This window comes from Seriola lalandi, unplaced genomic scaffold (genome assembly GCF_002814215.2).
Source record: "Seriola lalandi dorsalis isolate HSWRI2012SDOR001 ecotype SW California unplaced genomic scaffold, Sedor1 jcf7180002054582, whole genome shotgun sequence".
In the NCBI taxonomy this organism is placed as follows: Eukaryota; Metazoa; Chordata; class Actinopteri; order Carangiformes; family Carangidae; genus Seriola; species Seriola lalandi.
The window spans coordinates 2298122-2314765 of NW_019525135.1; the positions used below are offsets into that span (position 1 = coordinate 2298122).

At 40.8% G+C, this 16644-nt stretch overlaps 2 protein-coding genes and 1 non-coding gene across 5 annotated transcripts; 2 read left to right on the forward strand and 1 right to left on the reverse strand.

Annotated features, from left to right (window-relative positions):
• Positions 1–574: 574 nt before the first annotated feature.
• LOC111664005 (WD40 repeat-containing protein SMU1-like) lies at positions 575–10931 on the reverse strand. Of its 2 annotated transcripts, XM_023418437.2 has the most exons (13): positions 10741–10931; positions 9038–9248; positions 8790–8942; positions 8585–8701; positions 7770–7892; positions 7112–7231; positions 6618–6734; positions 6245–6372; positions 4208–4334; positions 3912–4073; positions 3258–3410; positions 2908–3054; positions 575–1373 (listed from the first exon to the last, which is right to left on the reverse strand). In XM_023418437.2, exons 1-12 carry the CDS (start codon positions 10764–10766, stop codon positions 2956–2958), a joined length of 1536 nt encoding a protein of 511 aa, XP_023274205.1. In that variant the 5' UTR covers positions 10767–10931; the 3' UTR covers positions 575–1373; positions 2908–2955. The 2 variants fall into 2 exon arrangements, with proteins under 2 accessions (XP_023274205.1, XP_023274204.1); XM_023418436.2 differs by having other exon boundaries at positions 575–3054.
• Positions 10932–12185: 1254 nt separating this feature from the next.
• trnas-cga (transfer RNA serine (anticodon CGA)) lies at positions 12186–12267 on the forward strand. Its single transcript has one exon. It is a non-coding gene; the product is annotated as a tRNA-Ser (tRNA).
• Positions 12268–12519: 252 nt separating this feature from the next.
• Positions 12520–16635, forward strand: LOC111664075 (perilipin-2-like). 2 transcript variants are annotated; one of them, XM_023418539.2, is made up of 7 exons: positions 12520–12891; positions 13001–13031; positions 13399–13603; positions 14464–14546; positions 14638–14887; positions 15008–15150; positions 16210–16635. In XM_023418539.2, the coding sequence occupies exons 2-7, from the start codon at positions 13011–13013 to the stop codon at positions 16549–16551; spliced, it is 1044 nt and encodes a 347-aa protein (XP_023274307.1). In that variant the 5' UTR covers positions 12520–12891; positions 13001–13010; the 3' UTR covers positions 16552–16635. The 2 variants fall into 2 exon arrangements, with proteins under 2 accessions (XP_023274307.1, XP_023274308.1); XM_023418540.2 differs by having other exon boundaries at positions 15008–15157; positions 16210–16515.
• The last annotated feature ends 9 nt before the right edge of the window (positions 16636–16644 follow it).

Below are 16644 nucleotides of genomic sequence, written 5' to 3' on the forward strand. Positions count from 1 at the left end.
CACATTTGGCACAAACATACATTTGGACTCAAGGATGAACTGATTAGATTTAGGATGTCAAAGGTCAAAGGCCACTGTGACCTCACAAAACATGTTTTTGGCCATAACTCAAAAATTAATTTACTAACTATGACACAATTTAACACAAATGTCCAATAGGTTAAAATAAAAAAAAAATACGTACATAAAATAAAAATTCAAATGGTGAGATGTCAACTTCATCGTAATGTTCTGCAAAAACACCTCTGGCCATTATTCAGTGCTGTAACTCAGGAAGGGGAGATTGTGACCAAATTTCCTGCGCCTAGGCTGATGGAGGCACACAACCAGGGGGCGTAATGCTTTATTAACTTGTAACAGTAAACTCAGTCATTTTGGATTTGAGCTGCTGGTTGGACACAACAATCAATTTAAAGGAGTCATTTTGGGCTCTGGGATAAAGTGATGCACAAATAGTCTGCAGATTAATTGATGAAACCAATGAAACAGAAAAAGAAAAGAAAGTAAATGTACGAATAGATTTTGAAATCTAAAATGTTATAACATTAATTTAATATACAGACAAGTTCTGTTTTTTGTATTATGTGGATTCTATTCCTTTCTTTATTTGGCTGTCTGGAGACTGAACAAATTATTTTGTCATTAAGGGAACAAAACAGATATCTAAGTGTTTAAATGGCACAGTAACAGTGACAAATTAAGGTTTTTGAATTTTATTGATAATCATTTTTCACATGGCTGGCAGTGTTATATATACAAGATAAAGACTAGAGAAAATAGATCGGTGACTAAACATTATTTGGCAACAGTGACAGATCATTTATGGTACAGTGACAGATGACAGAAAGTACAAATAATAAACACTGGGCGAGGCAGTAGCTCTGTTTCTTGCAGGCGTACATGTCCCACTGATGCATCGGGACACCAATTACAGTGATGTGACCACGTTAAACACATTTATTATATACACACAGGAAACAGCATGTGCCACTGGAGCTCTGTTGAGGTTTACCATTAGTCATCATGCATATTTAAAAGCAGAACTAAAAGTATTGTAGAGCCACATTTAGACAGTGTAACTGAGGTAGCATGCAGGGAACACAGAGGATAAAACAAATCATTATCATCATCTGAATCATTATCATTGAGTCAAAGTTACAAAAGTATCATTATAAACCGAATGCTGACAAATCATTTACCTGATATTGTTTGTTTATGCCCAAACACAAGGCAGTTCTTATTATAAATATTTTCACGACAGTTCACCATCATGCATTTTCATGTCTAATAAAGACAGAAGAGATGAAAATGGGGATTTAAACTGCACTGGTGAAGTTGGATCCATGAGGAAGAGTGTGTACAGTATGGAGGACCTAGACAAAGATGCAAAAGTTAATAAAGCAAAGAGCTTAATCGATTTATAGATAATTGGCAAACAGATGTATTAAAAATAGATTTATTGAGACCTAAGTAAATGAAGTTTGTAAACAGGTTTAATAATGTGCTTAAAGGATATTTTCTATTTTTTCTTGTTGTCAATAAATTGAATAACAAGACCAAAGCAATTAACTGATCCCACTAACAAGTGTTGTCTGTGTAGCCGAGGCCTGACACAGTTTATTCCTCTGTGCTATGTAGTGCACCTCCAACGCTTTCCAGAAAGCAGTTCCAACACACCAACACTGGCTGACATGTTCCTTCATGACTACAAACATGGGTACAATGGGTTGTTTATTTTTATTCATCCGCAGCTGAAAATAGTCCCCAACAAATTGTATGATCTTGTTGTTGTTTTATTGTCTGGTTTCTGGTTTTACTTTGTGCTCTCACCTTCTCTGTCGCGTCAACTCTGCCCTCCTGCCTTCTTGTGTTTCCCGCCTCCTTGATCATCCTCACCTGGTCCCCACCTGCTTGCCTGCCCCTGCTGTTCCTGTTTATATGCTGCACCTGCTCCCCTTTCTTCTCTGCCAGATTGTCTTGTATCTCCTTGTGTGTGCATCACTTTCCAGCTTTCTCCCTGTGTTTGCGTCATGTATTGCTCCCCTGCTTTGCTTCGTGGTTTTTGGATTTTTGCCTGCTCCCTGCCTGCTATTGTTCACCTGTGCTGGACTGAGACCTTGAAGCGAGTCTCAGTTTATCCCAGAGGTGTTAACACAAATGCACTATAAACTCCCGTTTAATTATCATTCATTACAAACTACGGTGCCCAGCTGTTTTAGGAAATTATTTAGCTTATAAATATAAATATAACTATGTATTTGTAACCTGAAGTCCTTGAGCGCCAGAGACCTTCTTTATGGGATTCATTGACAATAAGAAAATATGAAATATCAACAACCTTATTCTTTAATTTTCTGAAAAGAGTTTGAAAAAAAGTTTGTAAATCCAAATGTAAAACTTTAAATTTTCATTTGGATTTACAAACTTGTCTCTTTTTAATGTGCCACCTCTATTCTTTTACCAATTTCCTGCTATGTGCCATTTTTTTTTAAAATTATTGGCAAAAAATACTGTGAGTCATTTAACAATATCAAAAAAACTCAAGTTTCAAAGGTTTAAAGTTAATTCTTTCGTGTGGAAACGGCAGCTGAGGAAACAATCTCACCCCAAGTTTAGCCAAATCACATCTGTCTGCAGATGGAGTTTTCCCAGTTGACATGAGAAAAAAAACTGAAAATTTTAACATCTACAATTCCATGCTAACTTTACAAATCCATCTGGTGATGAGGATCATGTGATATGATCAAAGGCTCCAAACAGCTACTAAATGGACCTTAAGGTGAGATTGTTTTCTCCATCAGTGAACTGGTTAGTAATTTACTGATGGATTAATATATTCATTTGTAAGCTGTTTCGTTAATGGATCTTTTGTACGATTTAACAGAAATAAATGAATTGCTTTAAAACCGTGTGTATGGCTCTTTAGGTCCTCCATATGACGGTGCAGGTGACAGTTTAAGGTTTCCATAGCCGTAGGAGGCCGTCCTCGCTGTATGTGGCTATCAGATTCTCATGTGGATGGTGAGCGATTCCAATGACGTCTTTCTCGTGGACCTGTGGGCGCAGAGGAACACAGATCACCACGCGTCGCCGTGCTACTTGTTGGCCTCCTGCAGGACTACTACATAGTGGCATTGACAGAGTCAGAATATCAAGTCAGACCAAAAATAACTACATGAAATACACTGGCAGGGTGGAGATGAACTGCCTCCTCTCACAGCCTTTGATAATCAGTGAATATTAGCAGCAGAGCTTACGGTCAGCGTTTTCTCCAGCCTTCCCGTCGTGTAGTTGAAGCAGTACAGCACTAAGTCCTCTCCCACACAATAAATCCACTCCCCATGGGGTGACAGGGTGCAACACACAAAGTCTGTTCCTTCCTTTCTATCTGAACTGAAGGTCTTCACAGTCTGAGGAGAAAGAGGAGAAGACGTTCAGGTATCGTGCAGGTGCTAGCGCAACTAAAATACTAATAACTACAAAATAAAGGAAAAGACTGAAACGGATGACACTTGTTCAATAACTATCAAAATGCTCTAACGAATAGTTACACATTTCCCAGAAGTTAGATGAGAAGAATTATACCACACTCTGTGCTGTATGTTCAGATATAGTGTATTGATTATTGAGCTTTAGAGGTGCTGGTTGCTTCCTTTGGCCAGTGCAGTTTAGCTGGCGGTAGCATCATCCACAGAAGATTTTGACAGTCAATTATTTTCATAATCTGTTGTTGATTTTTAATAATTTTCCTGACAAAAACACCAAATATTTGTTTTTTCCAGCTTCTCAAAATGGAACATTTGATGCCTTTCTGTACCACATATGATAGTAATGTGATCGGCAGATTGTTCGACAATTAAACTCCACGGTTTTTCTTACAGTATATCTCACAGGTCACACAGAGCTCTCACCTGACCACGCATGCTCATGATGACCACTTTGTTGGAGTGGTTACAAACCACAAAGTGCTCTGGGTTTTGTGGTAGAGGGATCACATTGTTGACAGGGATCTCTGATGTCCGGGACAGTGATTTGAACGTGTGGATGCATTCGCAAGTCTTTGTGTTCCAAATCTAGGAAATACACAGGGAATAATCCCCATTTCAGTATAATACAGCACTTTCCCAGCTCCACGATAAGACTGATGCAGCACAGACCTGAATTATAGTCACTATATTTGGCTCCATATTGTAACTGCTCATTGTACCTTGACAGTGCCATCAGATGAGGCACTGATGATGTGAAATCCATCTTGAGTGAAAGATGCATCATTTACAAACGATGAATGGCCATTTAACTCCTTTAGTGTCTTGCCTGACCTCAGTTCGTGGATTCTGAAAGTGACAGTGTTGCATAAGTGACTGACATAAAAGCTGTTAAAAATATTCAAATCAAATAAAACGGCAGCTCTGACTCATGAACACATCCAGCTCTTCTCAACTCAAGGGGGGGGGGGTTCTTGAGAGCAGACAAAACGTGTTGCTGAGCTGCTGATGTTATTTTTAGCTCCTGTGGAGTGACTGGGTGCAGATTAGCTAAACCATGACAAAATGCCTAATGCTCACTGATTCACTCCGTCTCTGGGAGGATGGTTTAGCGTATGTAAACAATTCAGACTTCCAGCCAGTGGAATTGCAAGCGGAGGAAAATGTTGCAGCTTTGTGCCTGAGCACATGGTATCTCAGCTACACCCACACAGCACATGTGCTTTCAACACAGCGCAGAGGCTCAGCCCAGCCCACAGCCCACAGCCCGCAGGGGTCAGAAATAGATATTCTACTCCTCAGCTATGAAGGAGATTCAGTGTGTGTGTGTCTGTGATAGAGAAAGAGGAAGTCAAAGACAAACACCCTTGCCCTTTCTACGCACTGCGTTTTTACATTCAGGTGCACGATGCATGTGACACCAGGCATGGGCTGCTGATGTGTGATGTCTCCATGGAAATATGTTTTTCAGATGTTTAAAAGGCAATTCAGTTCAATTCCAATTAACCAGTGTTTAACTGGACAATAAAGAAATAAAGCAAACTGATCTCTGGAATTTTTAAATCAATTTGACAATACAGCGTTAAACCTCTAAATGGTCCCACTCAGTAAAAATCGGTTTTTCGTTCATTTCTACTAACAACGAAAAACTTCTCTTCTTAACTAACTTTTTTTTTTAATTGTAAGCCAGTTCTGGCTCAATTCATAGCCAATGTACCTAATTAATCACTTGATTTTCATTGAAAATATCTAATAATGACCCCAAAATTATACTGATATGAAAAATTTAGCAAATATACAATGGAATTACAGTTGAGGTGTATCACAGAGACAACCGTTTAACCTATAACTACATTCCCTGGTAATATGCTTACAGTATAGTTTTGAATGAATGAACTGAGTTAAGAACAACACGTTTTTCAACAAGATATCTCAAATGTGAATGTGCCTATAGCACAGGTTTGAAACGTTATGGGACTAAATAGAGAAATTAACTGCCAATTGTTTTCCCATGTACTTCTCTATTTGCAAGTTCTGTTATCATGTCTGTGGCTCTGTTGTAGCAACATTTTGCTAATTCACAGTGAGATGTAGAAAGAGCTCGCTGCCTTCTTTCAGCTGAGCTGACGCCCATGTGACCGCCTTTGAAACTTTTGTGAGTCTTGTCTGAGGTCAGTGAGAGTTCTCGCTTCCTCCCACAGCAGACAAGATATGTTCTGCCACAACAAGGTTTTAAGAAATTGAAAAAGACTCCATGTTTTTTGTTTTCTCTGTACATCATTTGTGAATTCAGCTATTTACTTCACTTTAAAAAACTAACACTGGATTTACTGTATTAGGTATTTCAATTCACTGGTTTAGCACATTCATTTTTTACCATATAAAGATCTTTTAATATGAAACATTTATCTATATGTTGAGTTATTCACTAATATAGACTTTGATTAGTCTCTCTGTTTACTGTTCAATTATATATAATGTAATTTTGTGAGGCTCTCTAACACCCCCACATAGCAAATATGTGTTTACAGTTGCTCCAAAGGTGAAGTTTAGCTTAGACAAGTGATGTTACTCTTGTTTATCAGTCAGTGTGTCTGCTGTGCAAAATTTAAATTTGTAGATGTTCTCAATGAAATTACACTGCCACACTCCATAAACTAAACAAAACAAATAGGCATGCATATACTTTGATCCCATCTGGGTAACAACAGCTGTAGTTTGCAGTGTGTTTAAGTTTATGAAGCTGATACACATCTCACCTGATGGTCTGGTCAAAGGACGCACTGAGGATCTGGTTGTTGTCCTTGGAGAAGCTCAGACAGGTCACACCTTTGCTGTGAGCGTGCTCAAACCTGCGCAGGCACAAGCCACTCTGGATCTTCCACACCTACCCGCAATCCCCGCAACAACACACAACATACACATTTTAGGGAGAGAAAAATGGGTTAAGTGACCCATTAAGTAATGGTGATTATAAACTCGATGACAGTACCACAATTTTTAATATTTTGACATTCTTGTGGCACCATTTCCATTTCCATAGAGGAAGAACTGCACTCTAATTGGTTGCTAATACCAAATATATGACAAATAATTACCCAGCAGTATTATAAGATAAGCAGATGGTCCAACCTTTATTTTGCCATTCTGAGCTCCAGTTGCTAGTAGATCAGTGTCCTGACTGAAGCACATACACAGCACAGCATCATCCATCATCATGAAGCTATCTTGGGCCTGGTACTTTAAATCCTGTTTCATTCATGCAAACACACACACACACACACACACACACACACACACACACACACACACATAAGCATACACAGAACAGCAAAACAATGAAGTAATAATAATAGAGGATGATCATAATATGAAAACATACGATATATACTATGCTGTAGTATTTTACTTCATATTCTTCTGTCATTGAACCAGGTAACAGTTAAGATTAAAATCTTTTTTTCAAGACAGAGTTAAAACAATAAATTCAAACAACATAAATAGACTGACAATATTTAGTTAAGATGCATATAAGGAAATTACTTTCCAAACTAACTATTTTTCAACAATTTAAAATAAAATAAAATGTAGGTAATTCTAGGTGTTATGATATGAAAAATACGTACTTTACTAATTTTTCCAGTGTAGAAGTTCCAGACCTCGATGAACCCATCCACTGATCCGGTGATTAGGTACTTTCCATCAGGGGAGAAACGGGCACACTCTACATGTGACCGTCGCCCAAACTGCCGATTAAAATCACACACAGAACTGACTCATCGACGCTCGGTTACCTTCCACAAAATGTGCTTTTCCTGTTTGGTTTGTAGTCTGCGATCCAGAAGCACAGAGAACTAAAACACCAGATCATAATGAAGTGACCTCATGGAGACATAAAGTTCTCCAACAGTCTGCTGTCGTGTGGCTGAACACTCTCACTTATAACCTTGGGCAGAGGAAAAACAAGGACGAATAACCAAGGGGCAGCTCCATCTGGATGCAAGTGATGAAAGCACAGCCAGAGCCCAAAACAAGCGCCTTCAGGTGTGAAAGTAAATTAGTTTTGGGTGTGTGTGTGTGTGTGTGTGTGTGTTTTAGTGTGTGTATGCCAAATATATTGTGGAAACTACTGACAAATCATCAATAAAACAAGCTCTTATTGACTGTAAATGCACTATGTACAACCAGAGATGGTAACTATTGGCCTCAAGTCTCACTATTACAAAGATTAAATGTAAAGGGAGAATATGTAAAGCTGCGTTACTCAGAACCTGAGTTGTTTACCTTGATGTGGCGGTACAGCTGGGTTGGGAAGCTCTCTTTCTCCACATGTCTCTCCTTGTTGCCAGATGTGTCGATGGGCATGTCCGGCGAGAGGTGACCCGGGTACTGCTGTAGTCTCATAGACTGTGGAACAGGAGTGGGGAAGTGTCATAAAGCAGATGCTGTTATTTTAATGCTCATGATCTCAACAAAATCAAGTATACTAAGAAAAGACAACTGAAGTGGTGCAACAGCTCACAACAATAGCTCCTTGGAAATATACATTTATATTTGTACGTACACCACGTGGAGTTAAGACAGGTTCTGACTAACAAGACAGTGAAAACATTTCTGTCCCTTGAAATATTTTACTGGCAGCACTTGTGTAACCAACGTGGGCATCACCGGGAGCCTTCCTCTGGGAAACATGTACCACTCTCCTTTGTTTAGAAACCAAAAATAGCAACAACAAAAAAAAAAAAAAAAAAAAAGTGAGATGCATTTCTTTAGGGAAGTTTTTGGAATCACTGTTTCTTATGAGGTTTGACAGTGATGAACTTAGGGTTAAAATATTGCTGTTTCAAAGGGGGTTAAACCTGATGTTAAGAATGGAACTGAGGATTTATATATGACACCATCACTGAAGATAAAAAGATGATTGAAAAGAATATGTTTTCAGTGTCTTTGAGAACCGCGAGACGAGGTGGGTATACAGTAGGAACATGACGGCAGTGGGAGAGATGGAGGAATGAGGGAGCTATGGGCATCGATTAAGTTGCTTCACTTGTCATATAATTAGAGTGAGTATTAACAAGAACATTGCTCAGTATACTCACGCCGACTTGTTCCAGGAGCCCCATGAGGCGAGAAGGAGGCACCACACTGACTTCCCTCACCAGTGCCTCAGCTATTGCCCTGCGTCGCTTCTCCTTGCTGCTGCCTTTCGGGTACGCCTGCAGCGTGAGGAAGAGGATGTAGCTTTCTAAAGCACGTGTTTGTACAGCTTTTTTAAAAGCAAGTAAAAAACCTTTAGTGTCTTACCTCACGGGGGTCAAAGTAGGAGCATGTTAGCAGGTTCTCCAGGTGGATGTACCTCTCCGGCTGAGTCTGCTTCAACATGATCATCGGGTCAGTTTGTCTGAGGAGTGAGCGAGCTGCACCCACCTCTCTCATTTCAATGAGCTCCATTACAACCTGTTGGAAGAGATCAGCGTTCATCGCAACATTGCTAATTAAAGAAGAAGAAAAAATCAAGCCAAGAAAAGCATTACAATCAATGAGAAGCTCACCTGCTCATAAAGGTCAATAAGTGTGTTGTCGGGCAACTTGAGGGACTCGATAGCCAGCAGGACACAGTCCCAGTGGCCACTTTTTATATCTGCAATGAAACTGTCGATACTTTCCACCGTGTTGAGTGAGACGGTGGTTTCCTCCTGTAAGGTGGTCAGTGTTCGGTAGAGGTTGTTCTCCTTAAGATACTGCATTATCAGGCGGATCACACTACAGAGACAAGAGGGGTAACTCTTACAAACTCAAGTTGACTGATGAGCTCACACAAAGACTGAATAGAGTAATGTTTCAGATATTAATAAGGGGCGTTAAACCTGTGGCAGTGCTTTTAAGGGAACAACAGCTGTTTAAGTGCCTGTATTCAACATTTGGTCATGTGCAAGCAATAACAAGCAAGTACTCAGTGGCAGTGATGCTGTACTCGTACAGGATTTCTGACTATCTTGTCAGTGTCAGTCACCTTTATCACATTCTGATTATCCTGAGTGACCAGTGGGACACTAAAACAGTTTGATTTCCAGATTATGTTCCAGCTGTGGCCATAGATCGTCTGGCACAATCATCACAAGAAAAGCTCACGACATTAGAGTGAGAATAATAGATAATAAAGACAAATATTAATATAAGTTGTCCAGGTCAAAACTAAGACAACAGCAGGATGCTGCTTTTATCTCACTTCAGAGCCATCTGCTGGACATTTCCCCATCTCTGCTGTATCCGATTATGCGACTCTGTCGGTGTCACTCTGCAGGACTAAGTTTTATGGTCTTTCACGTGCACTTTCATACCAAGACATGACTCACTGACACAGCCCAGTGATTAGATTAACATCACAAACTGATGCTCTGCACCAGTTTTTTTTATGCTGAATTTACTCCAATTTAAGCTCCAACCATAAGAAACCATCTGCAAGATGTATTTCAATTTGACAACAATGTGTACTCCATCACCACGTTTGCCCTAGAGGAAGACAAGTTAACTAACCAATAAAAACGCACAACCCACATCCTTGTCAGGGGTGGAGAGCCTATTATTAGATCAAAAGGCAAATGTGGATGGAGCAGACGCTGTGTATAGTGACTGCAAAACAGCCCGGACCCGCCTCTGTCTCAGCATAATCAGCAAGAACATCAGGTGTCTGCTCAAGCGGGTCAACGCAACCGTCAGAGCCGCTTGACCAGATGTGTATGTGTATCTATACAGTACTGACCACACTAAACAGTAAATAAACAATGAGTGTCACTCATTGGATGGGAGGTTCCACAACCGAAATAGACGCCACATGGGTTCTCACTCTATAAGCAGGCAATAAATAACAGCGTCATAGTAGAAGACAGATTATTTAAATTAAACATTTAAGCACGTGTCACGCCCTGACAAATATTATCACAAATTAATCATAAGAATGAACTTTTTAGACTGACGCAAACATCACAGAAAAATAATAACCTCCCAAAGGACTATCAGTGAAGTCATGAACAGAACATAGGCTACAATCTTCCACGTTAATGCGTAATGTACAGTTGGTTATCCACAACAAACCAACGCACCCTCTAATAGACTATTTAAGAAAAACTAATGTTTTCTTTTTGCACGGTCACACATGTTATCCTATCATTATCACTTTTCTATTATCATCTCCAAACTATCACTGAAACCTTATAATTTACAAATAAAACCGCAGGGGGGAAAATGCACTTACTCCGAGGGCTCCATCTCCACAGCCATGCTGATGTTGTCTCCTGCTGCTGCCGCACCGGACTGACGCTGTGGCGGCTCCGCTCGGGCTCTCCGCTCGCTAGAGCCACGTGAAAGCCGTGTGCTGAGGACCACCCACTACACGTGCTTCCACGGTGTCTCCTGCATTTTTTTTGCGGCGGGCAGCAGTCCCAAACCTTGTGACTGCCGCCGCCACACAAAGTCTTGGAGCTACACCTCCTCCCTGACGCATGCCGATATAGTGAAGAAACATTTTCTGGGCACGTTGTGTGCAGGAGACGCGCTCTGCGCTCCGAGATGCTGCAGCGGCAGGCAGCCACGACAACAGCAGCAGCATCAGCACCACGGTCAGACCCTCGTGGCTCAGAGCGTGCTCGCCTTTAGGAACCATTGTAAAGGAGCCAAAACATCCCTCCAACCGTCCTCTAATAGAAAATAACGTCAGTCATACTCATCAATATGCAGATACAGAGCTGGATGCGTCTGTGCCTTAGGAACATCTTTGCCTTGAGTGGTGCCTTATTCTCTAACTATAAACCCCTGTATTCACGGTGATGATCAGCCTTCACCGCCTGTAATTACACATTACGGGTGTACTAATGCTGTAGTGGGTCGTGGTCAGGGTTGGACCTGGGTTGGATTGGTAGTCGGGGCAGCCTGAAGATGACAGAGAGGGTCGTTAAAGAGACGGACAGGGCCAGTAAAAACTTTATGGCTTTTTTTTTTTTAACGGTCCATCCACCCACCGTTGCAGTGACCCAGCGGTATGTCCCAAGGCCAGTCCAACACTGGTTGTGTTTGCCACTTCAGTCAGGCTAGAGTATCCTGCCTCTGCCCATGGGCCCACACCTGCAGATGAACCTGTTGTTAAGAAGGTGCATGAGTGAGATGTTATTGTTCTGCAGCATTAAATCATCAGAACATCAGAAAAACTGCAGAACAGCCTGGTTTCCAAATCACAGCTTTATATACATGAGGCAAGACTATCCTATGTCTATATTTGACAGACGAGAAGATAAAAAATAAGACAATTAGTGAATTATATTAATAACAAAATCTGAAAATATTATTTATGAGACAACAGGTCAGGTATGAAGAGGGACTGGAACAACTATAACATGTCTTGCTTTGACTCGGACTGGGGGGGTTTGTCAGGTTGTGCCGAGCTCATGGCTCGTGGCTGTTTACCTGTTTATATTCAAAGCCTGTTGGTCCCTGAAACTAGGTCTTAGCCTCCCTGATGTCATGTGCTGTCAGGTATTATTGCAGATGTCCACAGCTGCATTAACAGACCAGTGTTAACTGTAGGATTAATTTGATTCTCGTCTTCCTTTAAACACTGCACCATTTTCCCATATCTCCAAGGCATTGGAATCAGCATTGATTGCGCATAATTTCTGAAAGGACTGGAGCATATCACATTTCAGAGCTGTGATGGCCGAGTGGTTAAGGCGTTGGACTCGAAATCCAATGGGGTTTCCCCGCGCAGGTTCAAATCCTGCTCACAGCGGTGAAGTCTTCAGCTTTGGTCTTCATGATCAATACGTGTAAAAGATGCACCCTCTCTTTGAAAGGTGTGTCGGGGAGAAATGAACGCGGTTGGTCATTATGGAAAAAAAAGAATAAATGTTGATAACACATGATGGATAAGTTATAATTTGGTAGTGTGTTGCTTAATCTACGCAGCTTTTTATTGAGTGGTCAGCTAAACGCGACGTAATGACGTAATGTTGAGCACACACCATACACAGAGTAAGCTACATGTAAGGGAACTGAATATCTGTTGAGCACGCGGATAGACAAAGCTTCTGAACTAACACTGGGGAGTAAAAGTGCTCTAATATCTCACCTAACCTGGAGGACTGCTCACTGAAAGCATTCCTAACACCACTGTTCATGATGGTAACATTAAATACAAATAAAAAAGAAATCATTTTCAATCAGTAGCCTGCTTTGTAAGGTGACCTGCCTCAAAAAGAACAGAAAAGCAAACCAAAAGAAATAATAATGAATAATAATTGACCTATCGCGAGAACATCCCGGGAGCTTCCCGGTGGCGTTTAGGAGAACAGGTGAGGTGCTAATTAATAACCGGACCACGCAATGTCAGCGAACGTTTCCCTGTGAACCAGAGGTGAGTGGTGTATTTCATCGTCTTTTTTAAGATTATACAGTCTACAAACATCCTAAGTTTGAATTCCAATCCTCTATTCATTAAACAGTTTTTATCTCCTTTGTTTAAGTGTGCAAAACATGCCAATGAACAACAACCAGGTGAGTACAATCAAGGAAGATGAACCGTCCTCGGTCATTACCTGTGCTCAAACTGCATCAACACTTATTTTAATTAGGACCAGAGACCTTTAAATATCATCTGCTTGAATGTTGACGTAAATAGCGTGTTAAATGACAGGTCCTCAAATTTAGGGTGTCAATAAAAATTGTAAATTTTAAGGTTCTCATTTTGCTGGAATTTACAAATAAACTTTGGGGAGTTATTTTTTAAATATAAGTATAATGCGGAACAACTGTGCTCTAGTAGGGATGAGGGAAATTTCTTGAATTTGTTTCACTGTAAACTCCCCCAGGGAGGAACCTGGTACTGTGTCTGGATTTAAGCTTGTCTGCTGCTCTCTTGCAGAAGGCACCAAGTGCAGCTGCTAGACTTGTCAAGCTGCCCCTGGTTCGCTCAGCTTGTAGGAAGCTGTTAGTCGTGTACAATGACACTAAATGCAGCCACCCAAACCTGAGGACAATGTGTGAGGTGCTGGAGAACGGTGTGACAGCTTTAGGCACAGCAGCATGTGAGAGAGCTTCACCTGTCATTGTTAAACTGGAGCCCCAGAGTGAGTACTGTGCTGTTTGTGTGGTGTTCAGCTGTGGTGTCATATTATACACCCCCTTTGTGCCTTGAATGCCAGTGTGTTCTGACATGGATGTAAAAAATGAGGAGGAAGGAAACTGCTAGTCAATATATTAAGGCTGAAACTAATTATTCCCATTAAAGTTTAATCCTTTTTAATTGCTGTTTATAAAATGTCAACTACTTAATAGGCCTGACACATGTTCAGAGCCAAAGGTGATGTCATTTTGTCCGACTATCAGTTTTAAATTCATATAAAAGAGAGCAGAGCAGTAAATCCTCATATTTGAGAAGCTGGAAGCAGTACATTTTTGTCATTTTTTCCTCAGAGAATGACAACTAATCAGTTATTAAAATTGTTGACTGTGTCCCCAAGGACAATTTGGGCTCAATCACAGGTTGAGATTTCCAAATTCTGTGAGCCATAGCAGAAAAACTCAGGAGGACAGAGTGAAGAAGAAATATCTTGATATATTTGATAATTTTTTATTTTTAACTTACTGATTTGAAAACAGTCGATAATAAATAATGTGATATAGGAACCTATTTCAGTAGGTTACACCCCATTACAAACAAGTGATCATTTACTCCCTGTTAGGTCATGCAGCTAAAAATGAGTTTCACTCCTGAGCAGTATGTAAATGACAATGAATAATTTATAACCAAATTAAAAGTCAATCCTAGTCGGTACTGCATGTTTAGTTTAGACATAAAAGATGCAGAGGATAATTAATAAGCTAACTTTATCAGGTCAGTATATTTGCCAAACACAGAAGAGCTGCCATTTGTTGTCGTATTGAGAACTTCTCAGTGATGGCTTCACTCTCTGGAATATTTTCATAGTTTCCTCTGCAAATGATGTGGCATGTAAAAGTCTTGACTGGCTGGAGACTACATTCCCCGTGCTTCACACACCCACAGAGCAGGTGACTTTTCCTTTCCTCTTTAAAATCCTGATAAGCTCCACAAACTGCACAGTATTTTGGTTCTCTTCTGGCTTTTGTCTGCGTCACTCAGGTTGTTGCCACGGCCAAGAACAAGATGCACGAGATCCAGGATGTGGTGAGCATTGCAGTTAACGGAACCATGGACTGTGTGCAGCACACAGTCACATGGGTGATGGAGAGGATGCAGCAGGTTGATGAAGGGACTAACCAGACTCTGGTGGAGAGAGCCATTATTGTGGCTGCTGTGGGACTGGACTCCGCCCTGAGCATGTCAGAGGCTGTGATGGACAGAGTGCTTCCTCCCACTGAACAAGATAAAAGTATGTAGTGTAACGTAGTTACTGCTGTGAACCAGCAAAATGTCACATTTAGAACTTACTGAAGCCTGTACATTCTTCATCTGTATATCCCTGAAAGTATTTTTATTGCTGACTTTATAGAAGAAGAAGCGGCAGCTCACTTGGTGAAGGGCTTTGAGGCTGCTGCACCCAGGAGAAGTTACACTGTGCGACTGGTTTCACTCTCTGCCAAACTGTGTCGGAGGACCTACTACAAGGCCGGGGCCAAGATGCACTCTGTTCAGGTGTGCTGTGAGTACAGTTTGTTGGAATAGTTTGACATTCTTGTAAATATGTTTATGGCTTTCTTGCCTAGTGTTTGCTGAGAAGATTAATACTCTAATATCTGAGATGGCCAGCTCAGCTCTGGCCCAATGTTGACAGAATCTGCCTATGAGGTTCAACAAACTCTGAATCTAACCCTGAACTCTGAGAACAGCTGATCAGAGGTAGTTCAGTCAACCCTGAGCATGTTCACTCTGTGTGTGCTAAACCAAAAAATAAAAAGCCATCATCAATAGAGCCCGGATACTATGACTCTGCCAACTTCTGCAAATGAACGTGCTCAGGTATACGCTTTAAATATTGACTGTATAGGGAAATGAAGCATCAGACATTTTCTTTAGGCTCAGCAGGAGGAGACAGAGACTCAGGGTTTGTTGAAGAAAGCCTGCCAGCAAACAGTCTAGATTCACAGAGTAAGTCACCACAGCACCTGACTTATAGTTTAGAGTGATCTGTTTGTGCAGTTTCCTGCAATTCAGAGGTTAACAAACTCAAGAGTTTTTACTAATCCTGCTTTCTGGAATACAGCCCAGCACATCTTTAGTTTATAACTTATCACGTTCCCACATTTGTTTAATCTGCACCAAAACTGGTGTAAAAACAAGTAGTGGTATCAGCAGGTGTTATGTGTGGGACTATTCCTTGGCTGAGCACAGCAGTTACTTGACTTTGTTATGAGTTTATAGGAAACAACCGTGTAATCAACATTTTTCCTTCCTGGAGTCTCCACATGCATCTCCCTCATCTAGAGAGCAAATACGCACATGATTTGAAATGTCAAACTATTCCTTTTTTAACGAGTGGTGGAAGGGTGACAAGTTCAATACGACGTTAACAAAGTAACTGGTGGTTAAGATGAGAATTATAATTCTTGATTTTGTTTGGAAAGAAACAAATTGACTGCTTTTTAGTCTTAGCTTGGTAGACCAGTGTTTTCTTGTTTTTGTTTTACACAGTTGTTGATCTTTATTAGGGCAAAAGAAAATATCTTTAATGTACCCACCTTTTTTATTCAACAGATCGTGGAGACATTGTCCAGGTCTTCAGCTCTGGTTCCGGACCTTCAGACAACCTGGCTGACCATGACCAGGAACCTGCGAGATTTGCCTCAGTACCTGCAGCATCAGGCTGTGTCTGTGCTGTTCTTCATTTCCCAGATGTACAACTTAAGCTGCCTGCCGTCTGAACAAAACCAGTCTAGTCAAGTTATAGATCATCTCAATGCATCTGAGGTCTTCTCACCTCACAAGGATGTAGTCCAGGTCCAACCACATGCTAAACCTACTTGCCAACTGAGGAGGCCAATAAAGACGTCTGCGTTTGACAATGGGTGTAATGTTAAGGGATGTGTGCGCCGTTGATGTACACTAATTATGATCATGTGTTGAATGCATGTCCAACTGATTTCACAAAGTGGTGTAAAATAAAAGTTGTTTCAACAGTCATGAACTTTG

What these genes read in the sequence shown, in the direction of transcription:
- LOC111664005 (XM_023418437.2), bottom strand. Translation starts at nt 10,766, where the DNA reads ATGGCTGTGGAGATGGAGCCCTCGGA. An exon ending in AGCTGTACCGCCACATCAAG is followed by an intron (nt 7,232 to 7,769) that starts GTAAACAACTCA and finishes TTTAATCGGCAG; the next exon opens with TTTGGGCGACGGTCACATGT. An exon ending in TCCTTTGACCAGACCATCAG is followed by an intron (nt 4,335 to 6,244) that starts GTGAGATGTGTA and finishes TGTCACTTTCAG; the next exon opens with AATCCACGAACTGAGGTCAG.
- LOC111664075 (XM_023418539.2), top strand. Translation starts at nt 13,011, where the DNA reads ATGCCAATGAACAACAACCAG. An exon ending in TGTTAAACTGGAGCCCCAGA is followed by an intron (nt 13,604 to 14,463) that starts GTGAGTACTGTG and finishes ATATTTTCATAG; the next exon opens with TTTCCTCTGCAAATGATGTG. An exon ending in CCAAGATGCACTCTGTTCAG is followed by an intron (nt 15,151 to 16,209) that starts GTGTGCTGTGAG and finishes TTTATTCAACAG; the next exon opens with ATCGTGGAGACATTGTCCAG.